At 38.6% G+C, this 20,373-nt stretch overlaps 1 protein-coding gene across 2 annotated transcripts in view; it reads right to left on the bottom strand.

Moving 5' to 3' along the window:
- Positions 1-20,373, bottom strand: part of Scaper (S-phase cyclin A associated protein in the ER) — a 329,952-nt gene that overhangs the window by 93,329 nt on the left and 216,250 nt on the right. For both annotated transcript variants that reach the window (XM_075965840.1, XM_075965839.1), the window contains exon 24: positions 6,364-6,479. In XM_075965840.1, coding sequence (XP_075821955.1) covers positions 6,364-6,479 — 116 coding nt within the window. The remainder of the gene's footprint in view (positions 1-6,363; positions 6,480-20,373) is intronic.

Below are 20,373 nucleotides of genomic sequence, written 5' to 3'. Positions count from 1 at the left end.
GGAATGCAACATGGGTCCCAATTATTTAAAAAGCTACATCTGAACTTATGAGAAGGAAATTATTTGATAAATTTATCGTAAATAGGCAGTAAATACACAGAAATATTGCATTTTTTCTGAATATAATTTTTAAAAAAGATTTATTTATTTATTTATTTATTTATTTATTTATTTATTTATTTATTATACAGCATTCTGTCTGCATGCATGCAGGCCAGATGAGAGCACAAGATCTCATTACAGATGGTTGTGAGCCACCATGTGGTTGCTGGGAATTGAATTTAGAACCTTTAGAAGAGCAAGCAGGCAGTGCTCTCAACCACTGAGCCATCTCTTCAGCCCCTGAAAATAATTGTTACATTTCCCCTGAACATTGTATCTTCTACATACAAATAGTTACAAACGATTTTGGTTCACGGTACCAAATGATGTACCAGTGAATTTAATTATTAGTCTGTTATGAAAAAAAAAGGTGGCCCCAAACCATCTCTCACACACAGTACCCACACCCAACTATAAAAGCATAAATCAAGGTTAGCCAAACAATGATGTTCTTCCCACACACAAACTATAAAAACACAGTAACAACAAATCCTCTGCAATCAGATTATCAGTCTTTAAAACTATACCAATGAAATGCTTTCATTTTATTAAAGCAATAAATACATACAACACTATACTATACATCTACAATATGGCAGTACATATAGCACTGCCACCCCACAAATACTAGCTTATGAGATATTCAACCAAAGGTCCTCAGATACTAACTCTTTAAATTACATTGTTCTCTTTTCTTTTGTTGTATGATGTGATACAGAATATATTTATTAATCTCATATTCTTCAAAGCGGTAAAAGATTTTTTTGATGACAAACATACAGATCTCGGAATATAAGAAATTCAAAAAATACGGGTTGGTTAAGCTGTTTTTTGGTGACAGCAGGTAGGCAATAAGGCAGAGAGGAGGGAGTATAGTCTCAGTTCAGCTGATGTGATGATGGGGGAGAAACCAGTTTTTTTTTTAAACTTTTGTTTCTTTACCTATATAAAATGGTAATTTAGTAAAAAATGTAATAGATCCTGCAGTTATTAAATAAATTTATTATGTGACAGTCCCACGGGGAAAGCGACTGCCTTTGTGCAGGTACGGCTACACCAAAGTCGTAACACTGCTTCTGCTGCTTTCCACAGCACATGTGCCCTGGACCTTGTAGTGTCACTTTCTCTTATCGTGCATGAGGGTACTTTCTAGTAGCAGTTTGGTGCACAGTTGAGCATTTGGTTCTCCTTGCATGATGTGTAAGAGAGGAGTAAGAGAAGGTGTAGTTCCCTGAAAGTCTGTGTCTACCGCTTGAGCACACCATGTTTTAGGGTAGATAGATACTATGGTTTCCCTGAGATGAGCAGAATTGTAATTCAAATAAAAAAGCCTTCCCTGAAATGAGACAAACCAATCATTTGTTTCTTTTGTTAAATGCTGTAAAATTTTACTGCTTTCAATAAACACTCTTACAAAATATGATACCTATTTTCTAGTTGTTAAAATTACAGCTAATTCTAATAATAAATACATTATTAACTGTAGCTGCAGGATTAAAGTTTTGAGTGGAATTATGCTGCTAGGATTTAGGGTTGGGAGCATGAAGAAAGGAAGATAGGCATATGTATGTAACCACTCTGTGAGCCTTTTTCCCCCTCTGAGACAGGATTCCTTTGTGTAGCTTTAGTGCCTGTCCTGGCACTAGTTCTGTACAACAGGGTGGCCTTGAAACTCACAGAGATCCAGCTGCCTCTGCCTCCTGAATGATGGGATTAAAGGCATGCGCCACCACCACCCGGTCTCTCTGACCTTAAACATCTTAACCTCACCTTAAAATTAGGCAATTAGCTACTAGTGTCAGATAAGTAATTGGTGTAATGAATGATTAAGTTCTCATGAAACACTTGCTTTTTATTAAGATGGCCAGACACGGTCCACTGTGATCACGTTTTAGACAGCAAAGTCTAAATATTTTCATATTTTTCAGTTGTTTATAAATAGAAAATAATGCTCTAAAGATCTAAACTAAGTTCTAATTCTAAAAGGATGAGGAACCCTTAAAGATTAAGACGGTGGCAAGTACCGTTACCTGTTCTTATAGAACTCACATGTTTAAAGAACCGCCCCAAGTCCCAAAGTCTTTCATTTCTCCAAAGAACAACATGGTCAGACCTGTCATCACTAGTCTACTTCTGTCTTAGTTACTTTTCTATTGCTGTGACAAAACACTGTGACCAAGGGAACCTATGCGAAAAAGCATTTAATTTGGGACCCATGGTTCCAGGGGGTGAAAGTCTATGGCCATCACAGCTGGGAACATGGCAGTAGGTAGGCAGGCAGGCAAGCATGGTGCTGGATCAGTACCCGAGAGCTCACATATGATTCATAATAAGTAGAAATAGAGAAAGAACTAACTGGGGACTGTGTGGGCTTTTTAAACCTTACACTCTACCCTCTACCCAGTGATATACCTCTTCCATTAAGACATATCTCCTAATCCTTTCTAAACAGTTCCACCAACTGGGGAACAAGTATTCAAATACTTGAGCCTATGGAAACCATTCCCATACAAACCACCACAGCAACAAATCATTAGAAATCATTTTAACACTATGTCCATTAGTAGAAAAAGTTTTAGGTTGTCTCTTAGGGACTATAACCTATTTAGTATATGTTCTTGGACCCTTTAACAGTGCCAGGTATGCGTTTCATCCACTTGACTCTGGATCCAATCAGAAAAGTGGTTGGTTATCCCTATATCATTTGTGCCACTATTGCACCAGTGGACATTTTTTAAAAAAATATTCAACATCTTTAGCCATCTGGAAAATGTAAATTAAAACTAATTTGAGATTTCATCTTACCCCAGTCAGAATGGCCATGATCAAATGAACAATCGATAATACATACTGATGCAATGTGGGAAAAGGGGGAATATTTGATTGTTGCTGGTGGGAATGCAAACTGGTATGCCAATTCTGGAAATCAGTGTGGCAGTTCTTCACAAACCTTAAAATAGATCTACCACACGATGAAGTTTTGCCACTCTTGAGTATAGACCCCAAAGGCTCTATATATTATATTACCACAGAGGTACTTCTTCCCTATCATAGCTTTATTCACAAGAACTAGGAAATGGAAACAGCCCAGATATCCATCAACTGATGAATGGTGTTTAAGGATCTGTATTTCTGTGAAGAGACATCATGACTATAGCAACTCTTATAAAGGAAAATATTTAATTGGGTGGCTTATAGTTTCAGAGGTTTAGTCCATTATCATCTTGTCAGGACACAGTAGCATGCAGGCTGACATGGTGTTCGAGAAGTAGCTGAGAGTTCTGTATCTTGTGCCACAAGCAATAGGAAGTAAATTGAGACAGTGGGTGTGGCTTGAGCATATGAAACCATAAAGCCCACTTCCAGTGACACACTTCCTCCAACAATGCCACATAAACTCTGACAAAGTCACACCTCCTAATAGTGCCACTCCCTATGAGTTTATGAGGGCAATTATATTCAAACTACCACAAATGGGTACTGAAAATATGGTACATTTACATGACATAGTATTATTCTATTTCTAAGAAAAATCAAATTATGAAGTCTCTAGTTTCATATTCTTAATTTCACCTTAGGAAATCTTTAGGGGTTTTTGAGGGGGGAGAGCTGAAGAATGGCTCAAAAGTTGAGAGAGCTTCCTGCTCTTACAGAGAAAAAAGTTTAATTTCAAGTGCCTATAATAAGCAGCTCACAGTGAGGGTACTTGCACACATGTGTACACATATAAACCACACATTCATATAGATAAAAAAACAAAATGAATCCTTAAAAATAAAGGAAATATAGAAGGAAATACTATTCTTAGGAAGTTACCTTGCAATAACTATGGACAAAGCAAGGCTAAAGAGTCACTATGTGAAGTAACTGAGAAACACAGTGTGGTAAGAAAAATGGAGCAGGGAGAGGTTGTTCTATGCACATGGAACTCAGGGCTTCTGGCCAGAGATGCATCAGGCTTACAGTCAGTCAGTCATAGGATTCCAGAGTTCAAAATGATGGCTATTTCTAGACAATGGTTTAAGTCTGCTGCTTATCACTGAGGAAAAGTAAACAATACAGGGTAGCCTAAACTGCCAGCTCTCTCTGTTAAGAGCCATACAGCATCACAGGAAGAAGAAAACAGGGATTCTGAATGAGATAAGACGGCAGAAGGTTCATGGAGATGAGTAGTAAGAATTAATCAGGGATGGAAAGGGAGAGCTGGGCCGTCTGAGAGCAAGTGAGATACCAAGATCCTATGGAAAGTTCAGGGCCACAGCAGGAGTTTGTGCAGAAAGTAATTTTAAGTTTACACACTGACATATTCCCAGCAGCCTGCTCTGACTCAGGCTACAGTACCTGAAGAAGTTCTCTCACCTATCTATGGATAAGCAGCACAGAACACTCCACTTTAACACAGTAGCTCTAAGAAGTATCTAAGAAGACGGTAAACACAGTTACAATCTTGAGTGTGTGCTCAGACAAGAGAATCCAGAGTCACTACTAGATGACTATGGCTCCTGATGCTGGTTTCTATCTGTGGGCAACGTAAAGCTGAAAACTTTGATCTATTGGCAATGAAACAAGTTCTCATCATGGCACTGTGGTCACGTGCTGCTGACAGCGGAGGGCACTGGACTAGACTCTCAGGGTTCCAGTTCTCTTTTCCAACAGGAACATACTATTTCTCACATAAGTCTTTTTTTTAGGAACTGTGGACACTTTCTTCTGCTCTATTAAGGAGAAATACAGATAAGCATAAGAACATGATCTTAGCCTATAGCAAAAGCAGCTTTTGAGAAATGGCATTTAATCTAGGTTGCTAGTTCAAGATCTTTGGATCATGTGTTTTGACACTCACCAAAAAACTAAGTAATAAAAACAAAAACCAGAATTTAAAAATCTCAAGATAAACTCAAGCTGGACAACATGAATTATTAATGATTATCAAAACACTGAACCACAGAATCAAATGCCATTTCACTTTTTAATCTTAAGTACTTTTTACACATCTCAGTCCTTTTCTCCTTCCTTTCTTGCCAATCAACACAACAATGACATGGGAATAAAATATTTTGATGAGAAATGCCTCAATATCAGAGAAACCATTATGCCTGCTGCAACTGTCTGATGTGGCACTTTCTGTCTCACAGACTTAAGGGCTATACCTTCCATTTAATCAACTCTATCTTGTCAGCAGAGCAAAAGAACTCATGTTTATTGTGTCAAGAAGTTTGTGTTACTTGTAAGTACCTCATGCAAACAGACTAGAATTTAAATCAGGTAAGACCACTACTTAAGATACTTCACCTAACAGTTATAAAACACTTTCCACAGTTTGCAAAGATTCTTACATACATTCTACCCAAATAGGGAAAGAGCTGCAACGTGAATAAGGCACTTGCTGGGGTAAACAGATCCTAGATTTGTGGGACTCTGAAGTCAATGTGGTGAGTGGTTTTTTTTTGTTTTTGTTTTTGTTTTTAATCTTACCAAAATGTATTCCAGGAAAAAAAGACAAACTGTTGTGTTTGTTTGTTTTTTTAATCCCTCATTGCACCCAAAGGACAAATGGAACTTTCTGTTTATTTTACTAGCTAAAAGATAACATTTTCTCAGAGGTGTAGATAAAATTTTATCAAAAACTCATTTAAACTCCAAATAAGAATCCCCATAAACTGCCTAGAAATTGTATATGCTACAACTGTGAAAAAATACTTCTGAAATAATATTTTCTATACTATACTTCAAATGGACAGACACTAACAATAAGAGTTGATCAAATCAGAAGATAGAAATTAGATCCAAATGTACATAGGATCTTTAGACAAAGGACAATCTACCATTAGTGACTGAGGTGCAATTCAGTTTCCAGCAATCTGGCTGGGACTCCAGACTCTGGCAGTCTTGGCCTCAGAATGCTCTTCCTGAGTTTGAGGATTTCTTGTAGATTTACAGGCTCATTTCCAGGCTATGGCCCTAACTCTTTCACATAAAACACAGAAGGTTAGCTTTCTTCCACTCTTATTCCAGGACTTCATCAGTTCTTCTTGGTTTAAGTATAGAGTGAATCACAGACTAAAAAGATTTCCTTATACGGATTTTGAGGCTAATTTGGATTTTGTAAATGAAGTCAAGCAACCCTGTTTTTCTCCTTAATATAAGCTCTTGCTATTCAAGTCTAAATACACGCAGACACAATTTTCTTGTGGTTCCCTCATATGAGAACAAGGCAGAAATTACTTACAAATAAAATTCAGATTAAGAAACTATACTTACTTAGGAGGAATTCGTGAAACCGTGTTCATGTTTGAGGCAGGGGCCACTACTTGAAGGATGTGTTCAAGGGCTGTTAATCCACCAGCAACTTGAAATGCAATCTGATCTGCCACATTCTAGACAGAAACACAATCAGAGGTTAGTACAATATCCTAGGCATAAAATTCTAAGCAAATGAAATATTTAGTGTGCAGTTGAGATCTATTTGCTAAATGATTTCTTGGTGCAGGGAAATGAGGGCAAATAGTGGTGAACATAGACATGGCCACCTGAATTATGAATTTAAAGTCTGATGAATGGGACACATACCAATCACATCATTATAAGTGACTTTTATTACAGTTAGTATCCTGAAGGGAAGGCAAAGGATGCATGAATATAGGTGATCAATCATATTTTTGGGAGAACGCTTTTCTGGGCAAGTTATAGCATAAGACAGGCAGAAAGAAGTAAGGGATTGGCAGGACATAGCAGCGAGGAGATGGCAAAGCACATTTATTAAGAAAAGGAAACAGCTGTCCTGTAATCATAAGTCCTATGTAACAAGAGCAGCTGACTTCCATAGGTTTTCTCCATTGGGATGTTTGTCAGCATACCAGGCAGCTGAACATGTTTGTTGTATACATTTTTTCTCTTTGCTTCTGCTAGGATATTAAGCATTTCAGAACTCAATCTATGATGATTTCTATATAATTTCTGAATTATACATAACTTTTCTGTAAAGAAATTTCTCTAAACTCTTTGTAGTCTTCTGGCATGGGGAAGGAAAGAACAATTTTCTGTTATACTATTTTACGTTTTTTAATTTTAATTAATTTTTTAAAATGATCTTTTCTCATTTTACATACCTATCCTAGTTCCCACTCCCTCCTCTCCTCTGGCTCTTTCTACCCCCCCATCCACTCCTCAGTAAGGCTTCCCATGGGGAGTCAATAAAGTCTGACACATCACTTTGATGCAGGACTGAGGCCCTCTCCACTATATTCAGGCTGAGCAAGGTATCTCTCCAAAAATAATGGGCTCCAAGAAGCCAGTTCAAGCACTAGGGATAAATCCTGGTCCCACAGCCAGTGGTCCCACAGACTGCCCCAGTCACATAACTGTCACCCATATTCAGAGGGCCTTGTTTGTCCTATGCAGGTTCCCTTGCTATCAGTCCAGAGTCAGTGAGCTCCCACTAGCTCAGGTTAGCTGTTTTTGTGGGCATCCACATGGACCTGACCCCTTTGCTCATATTATTGCTCCTCCCTCCCCTGTCCCCCACCTCTTTCTGGACTGGTCTCCAGACACATGGCCCAGTGCTTCGCTGTGGATTTCTGCATCTGCTTCCATCAGTTGCTGGATGAAGGCTCTATGATGACAGTTAAGGTAGTCATCACTCTGACTACAAGAGAAGGCCAGTTCAGGCACCCTTTCTACTGTATCTTAGGGTCTTAGCTGGAGTCATCCTTGTGGATTCCTGGTAATCTCCCTTATGTCAGGTTTCATGCTAGCCCCATAATGCCTTAGTTTTTAATTACCACACATGTAAAAAAAATAGGATAGCAACATACCAAACCCACCCCATTCATATGCTACACTGTATAGAAGCTTTTTAGTTTTATGTGGCTCCATTTGGACAATATTGCTGTACATATCTGGCACATAAGATGAATTGGGCATAGGCTTAGGAGTGGAACTTCTGGGTCACAGCTGTGCACAAAATTAGTTTTACTAGCTATGGGCAAACAGTGTCCTAAAATATTTTAATCAATCTGTGTATACACCAGGGTACACTAGTCATTTCAGTTAGTTCATATTTTTATATAAGTTTGGTTCTATCAGTCTCTCTAACTTTAGTCCTTTCAACAGTATGTGCTGACATTTTGTGAGGTTTGTATTTATCTTTTCTTGGTAACTAGGAAGTGAGTATCTTATGTTTGTTGGCTGTTTATGGTTTGATATTTTCAACTTTTTTATAGCTGAGTGAAACACTAATATCTTAAGTAGACAGTATTCAATTAAATCTGACAAATGCTTATCAAGACACAGCTATTTCTATAACCCAATTAAGTTTCCTCACTTCTCTTTTGCAGCCAATCCTCTTTTTGTGTAATAGTACCATAAATTAAATCTGTCTATTATAGAATTATTACATATGAATACTATTTGGCAGCTACTAGTTCGGCCTATGGTACTATGAGATATGTGAAATCAAATGAAGACAGTGAAGGGGCTCTGCATCAAGAAGTAAACACAGCTGGGCATGCTGGCACACACAAATCTTTAATCCCAACACAGATCTCTGTGAGCTTGAGGCCAGCCTGGTCTACATAGCAAGTTCCAGGACAGCCAACTACACAGAGAGAGACCCTGTCTTAAAAAAAAAAACCTTTGTATTATACTAAAATTATAGATACAATATTTAAAAATATACAACTTATTAAGAACAAGTGAAATACATGTGTAAAGCACAGTAACTGAGGGCAAGGATCCAAGACTTAGCACATCTTAAGACACTGGCTCTTTACACTCTTGTCTTTTCCTCTACTCTCACACTGTCTCAGCCTCCAGGATGATGATAATCTTATTTCTGCTTCAGCTTGACTGCTGCCCATTCTGTCCATGCCTACTGTTCCCATATTCAGTTTAGTTTCTGCTTGAGGCAGGAAGGAGGAGCCTAGATCAACACTGTAGAAGTGGCAGACTGAGTAAAAGCAGAGCAGTTTAATGTATACAAAAATGGGAAAAAACCACAACACCCAGCTGAAAGCCTTTTATGATATGCCAACATGGCTATGACCTCCTGAAGATCTTAAGGCACTGACTCTAAATGGACATTTAGCAGAACAAAAATCAGAAATTTCAGGAACGATGAAAACCAACTTAAACCATTTTTCTTACTAACATTTTACTGAAAATAGAAAAATTTCCTAAAATTTTAATCATTTTAGGAAAATAAAACAAGAGGCAAAAATCAACTGTAAAATTTAAAAAATTCAGTTCCTTCAGGAATCAAGGTAATATATACTTCTGAACTAGATATGAAGTAAGCAATCTCTGATCTATTCCACTGTGCACAGCCAAATGATGGACACTTTGCTCAGCATCCTCCTAACCTCTCATTCATGCCCTGCCATCAACTCCTATTTGTTTTATCTGCTCTCTTACCCTACAGTCTACAAGCTCCTTATGAGCTATTGACTCGTCACTCAATCCTAGTTCTGGCAGAAAAGGGCAATGGTATGCACTTGTTGGACGAATGGCTCAACTATAATAAATAGTAGACAACAAAAACATCCTATGACATATGAGATTAAGTTAATATCGAGACCTCTCCATATTATAAGAAAGACCAACCCCCAATGGATCCCACTCCTTAAGGAAGCAAGATAAACAGCTCTTGTCCCTCTCTAAACATTAAAGGCAGTCATAATAAGTCTATAACGTCTGAGATTATTTTGTTGTTGTTGGGTTTTTTTGGTTTCTTGAGACAAGGTCTGACAATGCATAAAGACTTGGCTGGTCTGGAACTTGCTACATAGACCAGGCTGGCTTCGAACCCACTTCCCTTTGCCTGGAATTAAAGGCACAAGCCACCAAACCTGTCTTGAGATTACCTCTTTACCTCATGGATACTAAAAAGGGAAATCAAGGTATCTTAATGATGAATTGTTTCAAATGTTGAAATTAAGGGGTTAAAAAGAAACTTTTCAAACATGTAACATTAAACATATAAATGAAAAAATAAAATCACTTTCACACAATAATTCAGACAGATATGACAGGAGTAGATGGCCTTCCTCCATCTCTTCCCAAGTCTTGTCACATTGATTTTTTTGTGCCTATCATTTGGCATTTGCTGCTCTCTTCATATTTGGGTACCTTAATGCCCCAGTAGTGGGCACTCTCCCACATACTGCCTTATACATGCTCCTCCTAAGCGTGCACAGAGAGTAACGACACTAAAAGTGCTTAACACAATTATTTTCTCCATCAGAACTATTGCCTTCTCAGTCTTAGTGTTCACATGCCATTTTTCAATCCTTTAAGACTCAGATCAAAAGTTACTTCTTCCAGTGAGACTTTCTGATCCTTTCAACTAAAGCCAAATCTTCTATATATTTATTTGTGTCTATGATAAGCTTAAACGCTCTGGTCTCTGTGTTTCCAAGCACAGTCAAGCATAGGATGTATATAACAGTTAACAAGTGAAGACTACTCCTTAGCTGAAAACACTTTATTCTAGTAGGATAAATTCTATAGTAACTAAGTCTATCTTCCTCCTTTACCTCCTTTGCAAATACTCTGCACCTAGAATGTAAAGCTAAAAATATAATTTCATAAAGAACTTTAAAAAGTTTTATAATTATGATTTGATCAAGAAAAAGTACCTCTAGAGATGGAATGTACAGTTCTTTCTTCTATATCTGGTATAACATCTTAGCAGCTCTGTCTTCCCTTGCTCTCTCCCACTATGGACTGACAACTGACTAATAGGATTAGTGGCTTCATTCTAATAACCCAGCTTAGTTAAAGGGCAGAAAAAAAATGACAGCTTCAATCTGAATTACATGGCCTGGGAGCCCATCCAATTATTAAGTAGAGTAACTGTTATTAGCTCTCCCAATCAAAGGAGAGGCAGCTGTTAATCTTTGGTGACCTGCAAAGGCTGCTGGCCTTTGTACTTGACTTCTCTGTACACAGTCATTATGTTCTTTGTGATCACTGAAGAAGGCCTTCCTAGCTTTTAGAGAGGCAGCAGATGGGGAAAACTGTTTGCATGTTCATTAGCAGGATAGGCTAGGCATTTGTTCTGTACATCTGTGGCACCTTAAGACCCATTTAGAAATAGTTCTGAGACACGTATAAATGTGGAACTCAGTAGTCCAATTTATAGATACAGGGATCCTGGAGATGCAGCTTCTTATAATTGTTCTCTGCAAGTAAAGCTCTGCCCACACTTCAAGGCCATGCGTCTCTATTCCTTTACTATCCACACATGTTAATGGTAACTTAAAAAGGAGAAAGCAAAATGGGCAGATACCACCCCTTTGCTTTCCCCTTAAATCTTTCAGCCAGTTTTGCTGGCTTCCCCACATTCTTACAATCTGAGTAAGTACCTGTGCTCAGATTTCTAGCTGTAGGCACCAGCACCAAAAGGACTAAGGATCTATGGGCAAGGAAATCACAAGATTGAAATTCTAAACTTGTGGGAATGTGGAGCCAAAAAGACTGAAATTTTAAAGTAAAGTTTGAAAGCCTAGGGAACATGATGAGACCAAGGAAGGTTGGAGAAGCTTTGTCAAGACCAGGCAAAAACTACTCTGTGATGCTAATGAAAATATGCAGCCTTTAGAAAGCTTCCTCAGTGAGTGCTTGACTGTGTCTTCTCTAACCCATTTGAACTACGGGTGAAGGGATCAGGGTGAGAGATGGTGGCTTTAGCAGAGGAGACTAACAGCAGATGTCAAGGCTTGACTATGCTTCTCTTTCTTTGAAAGGTGTTGTATGAAAGATAACTAAAAATTAGTATGGAATTAATTGATACTGTCTACAATGGGGACATTTTTACCATATTTTCAAGCTCTCTGAAACAAATTTCAGACCTTATGACCAAGGAAGAGATTGTTTTAGGCAAGGAGGTAATATTGACAAGAGCTGTAACATGGACAAATTCTTCTGGGTCCATGGACTCCCAGAGCTGTACTTTTAAGCCACAGAGAAGAGTATTCTATATTATCCCACTTTCTCTCCAACAACTGTACCTTTTTACTAATCTTTCTATTTATTTAATTTAAATTATAAATTAGATCGTACTTGTTATTTAGTTAATTCTAACATCTGGGATTATATTTATATTGGATCTAACAAAAAGGAGGTTTTCAATAAATATTTACTGAATAAAATTAACTAAAGCATAGTTTTTTCTGATGGAAGAAATTTTCTTTTTTTTTTCTTTTTCTTTTTTTTTATTATATCAAATGAATATATTTAATAAAGAATCTTTTGTCAGTTGAAACAATATTTCACAATTAAAAACAACCTTATGCTGATGTTTATTCAGCTAATGAGTTAAAATTTTTATAGTAAGCAATCTTTTTTTTTCTTTTTAATATTTATTTATTTATTTTGGTTTTCTTTTTTTTAAAATTTTTTTAAGGACAATGGCACGCGGTTTTGATCCTACGCAATGTGCTGGCTTGGTGGGAGCCTAGCCAGTCTGGATGTTCACCTTCCTAGATATGGATGGAGGGGGGAGGACCTAGGACTTACCACAGGGCAGGGAACCCTGACAGCTCTTTGGACTGGAAAGGGAGGGGGAGAGGAGTGGAGGGAAGGGGAGAGGGGTGGGAGGAGGGGGAGAAGAGTGGGAGGAGGGGGAGAAGAGTGGGAGGAGGGGGAGGGAAATGGGAGGCTGGGAGGAGGTGGAAATTTGTTTTTTTTTTTCTTTTCTTTATTCTCCTTTTATCAATGGAAGAAATTTTCTTGAGAGGAGAGGATTCCGTCAAATCACAATGAGGAAAAGAAGGCTTAGAAACAACTATGTGCTTGGAAAAGCCAAGTCCAGAGTATACGTGGGCAGACTAGAAATAGGAGTCTCAGGGAAGGCAGGTCCTGTTCTCGGCCTACCTGAAGGGGACATAGGAGGAAGGCACAGAGGGAGAAGGCCAACTGTAGGGTCTCTTACCATCTTAGTTATATCTTGCTTCAATAATTTTGCTTGCTTGTTTTTTTCATCCTACTTTTAGGAAAAGTCAAGACCCAGACCATTCTATACATCATTAAGGAAAGAATGAATAATTTTAAGGGGTGAAAACAAGGATAAAGTGAAACCAGAGATACAAATTCTACTTTTCTCAAAGTAGCCTTCCAGATGGTTACTATGCATGAATAAGATGCTGACAGTTTACGTGTGGCAGGCTGTGTGGCAGTCCTCGGGACAGTCTCTTAAGGCAGTGATGAATATCTCAGTTAGACATGCAAGAAAACTAGCTTCAGAGTCATCAATTAACTGCTCATAATTTTTGAGACAGAAACAACCAGCAGAAAAACCTAGGCTTCTGTGACTCCTGAGTGTGGGAGGGGTTTAGACCAAGAGCGCTGTAGGGAAATCTAGTATATGTTTGTCTTTGACACATTTATTACTAAATATTCCAAACCTGTAAAGTATTGGTTTTAGTACTATTAAAAATTTAAAAACATTTTGTGATAATTCAGATTTACAGAAAGGCTACGAGGATAGCATAGCTTCTACAACCTTCATCTAGCTTTACTTTTCTTTCTTATCATGGCACCCTCATCAAAACTCAGAAAACATGGCCTGGAGAGATGGCTCAGAGGTTAAGAGCATTGCCTGCTCTTCCAAAGGCCCTGAGTTCAATTCCCAGCAACCACATGGTGGCTCACAACTCTCTGTAATGAGGTCTGGTGCCCTCTTCTGGCCTGCAGGCATACGCACAGACAGAATATTGTATACATAATAAATAAATAAATATTTTTAAAAAACTCAGAAAACACATGGGTACACACTGATATAATATTCAACTGCTCACATCTTTGGATTTTTCTGGCCTCTTCTCTCCCAGGGTAGATCATGTATTTAGCATGATCCTATTTTGACAACTAGGTAATCTTTGAGGGATCCTGAACTCTCCTATATTAGAATTTCTTTGCATTTAAAAAGAAATTCTTGAAACATTCTTTAGCATTTGAAACAACCCAGACCCAGAGAATATAATGTAAGTTTGATAGTCACAAGGAAATAAAGAAGTATGAAAGAACTAACAAGATACTAAGGAATGAAAATGTGAGGTTTTTTTTCAGTAGTTTAGCTCTTGAAATGGGGACAAAATGTGCACACAGCAGAGGAGAAGCAGGGCTTTGGTGAGGTGGGAAGGAATGTGGGACCAGAGTTAGTAGAGATCCCAGCTGGTCAAGATAGGCTCTACTTAGCTTCATCTCAACTGTCCTGCAATACCCTGCAAACCCAACTCCATTTCCTTTCTTTCCTGGACGTCAGTGAACCTAGCACATCTCTGTGGGTTCTCATTCTCATTTTAGCAAGATACTTCCTGATGTTTTTTATGCATGATTTTTCTTTTCTTTTGCAGGGGGAAGCAGCTGCCCTAAAAGACTTGCAATGGGACACAGAAAAAAATGAAGTATGGCCAGATTAGAAATGATTCTGCTTACAAGCATGGGGTCTGCTTACTTCACTCTAAAGGAAATGAAAGGAAGTAGCTAGTGATAAACACTGTCAGATACTTTGCACAGGGATTATCTGAAACCTGCTTTCTGGTTTAGGCCCTCTTCTTTAGCATTAAAAAGGGTATATGGGAGAAACCGAAAAAGAAAAACACTGAAAAATATCACTTAGGAAATTTTCTGATACAAAATATTAGGTAAGTGGCAAAATGAGGTTGGGGGACTTCTAGGTACACAGATTAGCTTATACTTTGCTCATGGATGAAAAGTGGGTAACATAAATACTGAACCCCTGTTATGCATTAAAATGTTCCAATCAGAACCGGGTGGTGGTGGCACATGCCTTTAATTCCCGCATTCGGGAGGCAGCGGCAGGCAGTTCTCTCTGAGTTCTGCCAGCCTGGTCTACAAGAGCTAGTTTCAGAACAGGCTCCAAAGCTACAGAGAAGCCCTGCATTGAAAAACAAAACAAAACAACAACAAAATGTTTCAAATAATATGCTCTTATGTGAAGAACAGTACAATACAATGGGTCTTTCTAGAATATGTGTGGTTTTTTTTTCTCTTGATTTTGCTAAGTAAACCTGAGCAAATGTTTGAGAAGGGTTAGTACTGCCCCACTGAACTCCTACATCAGAGCTGTGCTTTGCTGCTATTTGGACTGAGTGAGAATCAGGCTTTACTAAAGGGGAATAGATGTGTAAAGTCTGCTTATTTAAGGCAAATACAATTCAGAGGCGTCATTAAGCCTGAGAACAGGGCCCATGATAGCTCCTTCTTCTTTATGAAATGCAAATATAAATCTTTTTCCCATTACAAGCTCATTTGATAGACAAATTTGATGGCCAATTCATATTTAATGAGGCTTTTAGTATGAATTGGAAGTAGATTTTTGCTTTAAGTCAGATGAAAGTTCATATATCCACAATACAAAGAAAGTTATTAAATAAAACAGAACTGTAAAGATGCTAAAAAGCAGCTGTGCCTTTACAGGCACTGGGAGCACACAACGCCATTCTAGCAAGGATGGAGAGGTGGGGATCTGAGAATGGTAAGCAGAAAGGATGTACTGCATGGAAGAGGGGAGGAGAATGAGGCACAAACAATAGTTAGAGGGAACAACTAACTGTGTGGTGCCCTGTATCACAAAATACGTTTCCTCTCATCAGCAGGAACACAGATCAGTTATGTCCTCTGGACTATAATCACCTTGTCAGTTTTCCCCACCCATATTACACTACAGCCACTTTAATAAGTTATTATTATTTTATATGCATTGGTTTTTGCCTTCATATAGGTCTGTGTGAGGGTATTGGATCCACTGGAACTGGAGTTATGGATAGTTGTGAGCTGCCATGTGGATGCTGAAAATTGAACCCTGGTCTTCTGGAAGAGCAGTCAGTGCTTTTAGTCGCTGAACCATCTCTCCAGTCCCATCACTACAGCCATTTTAAATGGTATATAATTTCCTGAATTGACACTGATCTTCCTTACCCACACCATCCTCTGAAATCTACCCATCTTCCCAGCCAATCCATTTGCTTCCTCCTGCAAAGAGAATCTGTCTCAACACCATGGTGGACAGCATTCCTGAGGAATGATACCCAAGGTTGTTCTCTGACCTCCAGACGTATACACAGTCACACACACGTGCACATAAACATATAAAAATAGTTAAAAGTAAGCAATACACATGTATTTCTTGAGTATAGAATCTTAAGTATAGATTTTCATTATGTAGGGTTTTTTTGCTGTTGTCATTAGATTTAGACTTAATTAAAAAAAATTATTATATGTATATATGTATGAGTGTTTTTAAATTTTTTTATTATGTGTATATGTATGAGCGGGGATTTATGCATATTACTGAAGTTATCTGCAGAGGGCATCAGATCACCCCAAGCTGGAGTTACTATTGTAAACCATTGGATAAGGAAGGGTATTGGGAACAGAACACAGATCCTCTGAAGAGCAGCAAGCGTTCTTCACCACTGAGCCATATCTTCAGCCAGATTTGAACTACTAAAGTACTAGCTGTATATTCCTTACATATCTGACATGACAAATTGTTAGCTGAACAAGCCTGTTTATATGTCAATTCAAGATAATGACCTATAAAATAAATCAGAAAAATATAGTAAGACTAGAGATTATATACAATTTTTTACACTAGCAAAACAACCACCTTAATTATTCTGTGATACATCTTTCTTTCATATATAGTGTTCACACAGAAGTAGATTATTTTCAAGGTCCTTAAGAAATTCTTAGACTTTATAATTCTTTTATGTCTTTTACTATTTATTTTTAGCTATGAAAGCAATGGCTCCCTTTCAAGCTTTGGGAGCTTTGCTTTTAGGAACAATGTAGGGTCTTCTCCAATCTAGACATTTGCAGCTCCTCAAGTCTATAGTGCTTTCTGTCAAGGGAAACTTTATACATATATGTGTATATACACACATATATAAAACATTACATACACTTTACAGATGTTTTAGTTCACTTGAACAATTTTGTTTTTAGAGAAAACTATGCAGAAAGGAAATACTGTATGTGGTTAAGAGCTAAGACTCTACAAAGTCATACACATCTTAGAGTGACTCCTGGGTCAGCACTATTACAGAACTGCAAGTTACTTCTCTAAGTTTTAGTTTACCTGCATAAGTGAAACTAATGGGAACGGTAAAAATATCAACCTCATCCTACTGTGGTATTGTATGGGATGACAGTTCTTGCAAAGCAGCACTTCAAATAGTGCTGAGGGAGAGAGGCAGGGTGGGGGCACTCTAAGAGCTCAACAGACATGGGTGATGAAGTGTGCGAGCCCATGAATAATGGCAGCTAATAAGAAAGAAATAGCTCTGCTTTCTGGACACTCAAAGAAGTACTTATAATAAAGATCAATGAGGAGGAAATGGTAGAAAATACTAGTTTTAGTAGCAAAAAAGAATCTTTGGAAAACAGAAGGAGAGAGTCAGAGTCCATTTTGAGGGTCAGCACCACAAGACAGAGTGTCAGAAGATTCTCACAGTACATTCAGTAACAGGTAATTGGAAAAAAGGGGAGAGCTAGGAAGGAGAGTACACACAGCAGCTGAACTACTAAGGAAATGGTGGTGTAGGGAGGGGAACACTTGAGCAGTCATCTTAAGACTCCTGCGGAGTCAGTGGCATAGGGCTCTAGAGGTATAAATGTCCTTCCTGGTAATGATTACTCTGGGAACCCAGAGTATCCTGGGAACTATACTCTGAGATTTGACCTATAAATACTTCTACACAGAAGGGGAAAACAGTGAGTCAGAACCATGTGGTATTCTGTGAAATACAAGTCTGGTCTCAGCCAATGGAGTAGACCTCAGAGACAAGTCCCTTTTAGGGGATGCACAGAGGTGGCATCTTACAAGGGAATGCAGAGAGCAGACCTGGCCCCTGCATCCACGGGAGGGGCCTGCATCCAGGCTCTGAACCCCTACCCCCAGCTCTCTTTCCTTCACTTTTATATGTTCCTTATTTTGTATTTAATTTCAATTTAGTAGACCTGCTTTAATTTATCCTGTCCAATTTTGTTTTCCCATCTCATTTTCTTCTTGATAGGCTTTGCCAAAGAACTCATTGGTCTGAAGTAGGGATTTCCCTGTTCAGTCCTTGAGTGTTGGGGCTATATAAAATTGTTTGAATGCACAATGCTGCCTCTAGCTCTTTTCTAGTAACTTTTGGCTGCACTGCCTAATTCCCACCCTTTCTCTTTGATTATTTCCCCTTCTACTTACTTTCTTTTCAAATTTTTCTTATATAGCTCTAATACAAATAACTATCTGTTCAGTATATTTCCTTTCCACTTCTTCTGTTAGCAATTAATGTCTTACTGCATACATTATCCTATGCATTGAGATCAGGCTATTCTCTGATCTAAGTTACCCCATACTATACAAAATACTATTTTTCAGGCTGTGTATTTCTCTAACAGACTCCATTTTACAAGTAGCTTTTGACTTCATTTTGAGAGCAAGGTGTGACTACAGTCCCCAGGGAGACCCCAAAACCACACCATCTGTCAGGCATAATACACACAGCAGAAACTGATATTTATTCTTTAGAGTAGAAAGAGGGCCTCCATATAAGTTTACTGGAGTGAAAACTTAAACCATAAGGGCATTAAATGTATTAAACTTCTATCAGGGAAACCAGGCCCAAGAACTTATTGGACATGACAGACCAAGCAAAGGGTGTAACTCTCTCACCTGGACCTCATAAAGTAATAAACACACACAGAAATGGCACGGTTCCACACTAACTATCTCTTGACACCTGATGTGTATGTGTGTATGTGTGTGTGTCAAGGAGTGACACGCAGAGGGCTCCTTGACTGTCCTTGGACCTTCAGCATGAATAGGGCCCACACTGCTGCTAGGACCTGTTATACGACTATAACCTTCCACTCTAGCTGCTGCTGAAACCACAATACCTGCAGCAACCTTCCTTCTCTCACAGATACTCACAGACACCTCATTGAGACACTTTCTGTGACTTCCTAGCTAACAGATGCTCAGATGCCAGAATCTCTTGCCTGGGGACTGAGTGTATGTATGTATGTATGTGTATGTATGATGTATGTACACACACACACAGTGTTCATGCATACTGCTTCTCATTCTTTTGCCCACTTCCTGTCTGGGAATCTAGAGAGTCTGGCTACATCCTGATTCCTCCCATCCAGGGAAAGAGAAAGAGAGATTTGAGTGAGAGAGTCCAACCCTAAGATAGCCTTGGCAGACAGTGGAAAACTGACTCTGGCTTCCACAAGCATACTCATATACATATGCATGCACACTTCAATGAAGATGTGTACCCCATCCCCATTACCAAGTACCTCTCTCTCTCTCTCTCTCTCTCTCTCTCTCTCTCTCTCTCTCTCTCTCTCTCTCTCTCTCTCTCACACACACACACACACACAAATGTAACAAAAACATCTATACATCAAAAAGGTAATTCACAGACATTAAGGGCAACATTGAATAAATGGGACCTACTACAACTGAGAAGCTTCTGTAAAGCAAAGGACACTGTCACTAAGACAAAAAGGCAACCTACTGACTGGGAGAAGATCTTCACCAACCCCGCAACAGACAAAGGTCTGATCTCCAAAATATATAGAGAACTCAAGAAGCTAGACTTTAAAATGCTAATTAATCCAATTAGAAAATGGGGCACTGAACTGAACAGAGAATTCTCAACAGAAGAAGTTCAAATAGCCAAAAGACACTTAAGGTCATGCTTAACCTCCTTAGCGATCAGGGAAATGCAAATCAAAACAACTTTGAGATATCATCTTACACCTGTCAGAATGGCTAAAATAAAAAACACCAATCATAGCCTTTGCTGGAGAGGTTGTGGAGGAAGGGGTACCCTCATCCATTGCTGGTGGGAATGCAAACTTGTGCAACCACTTTGGAAATCAGTGTGGCGGTTTCTCAGGAAATTCGGGATCAACCTTCCCCTGGACCCAGCAATACCACTCTTGGGAATATACCCAAGAGATGCCCTATCATATGACAAAAGCATTTGTTCAACTATGTTCATAGCAGTATTATTTGTAATAGCCAGAACCTGGAAACAACCTAGATGTCCTTCAATGGAAGAATGGATGAAGAAAGTGTGGAATATATACACATTAGAGTACTATGCTGCGGTAAAAAACAATGACTTCTCGAATTTTGCATGCAAATGGATGGAAATAGAAAACACTATCCTGAGTGAGGTAACCCAGACCCACAAAGATGAACATGGTATGTACTCACTCATAATTGGTTTCTAGCCATAAATA

Source organism: Microtus pennsylvanicus, chromosome 3 (assembly GCF_037038515.1).
Source record: "Microtus pennsylvanicus isolate mMicPen1 chromosome 3, mMicPen1.hap1, whole genome shotgun sequence".
Lineage (NCBI taxonomy): Eukaryota > Metazoa > Chordata > Mammalia > Rodentia > Cricetidae > Microtus > Microtus pennsylvanicus.
The sequence above is the reverse complement of the archived record's forward strand: the minus strand, read 5'-3'. Positions and strand labels throughout refer to the sequence as shown.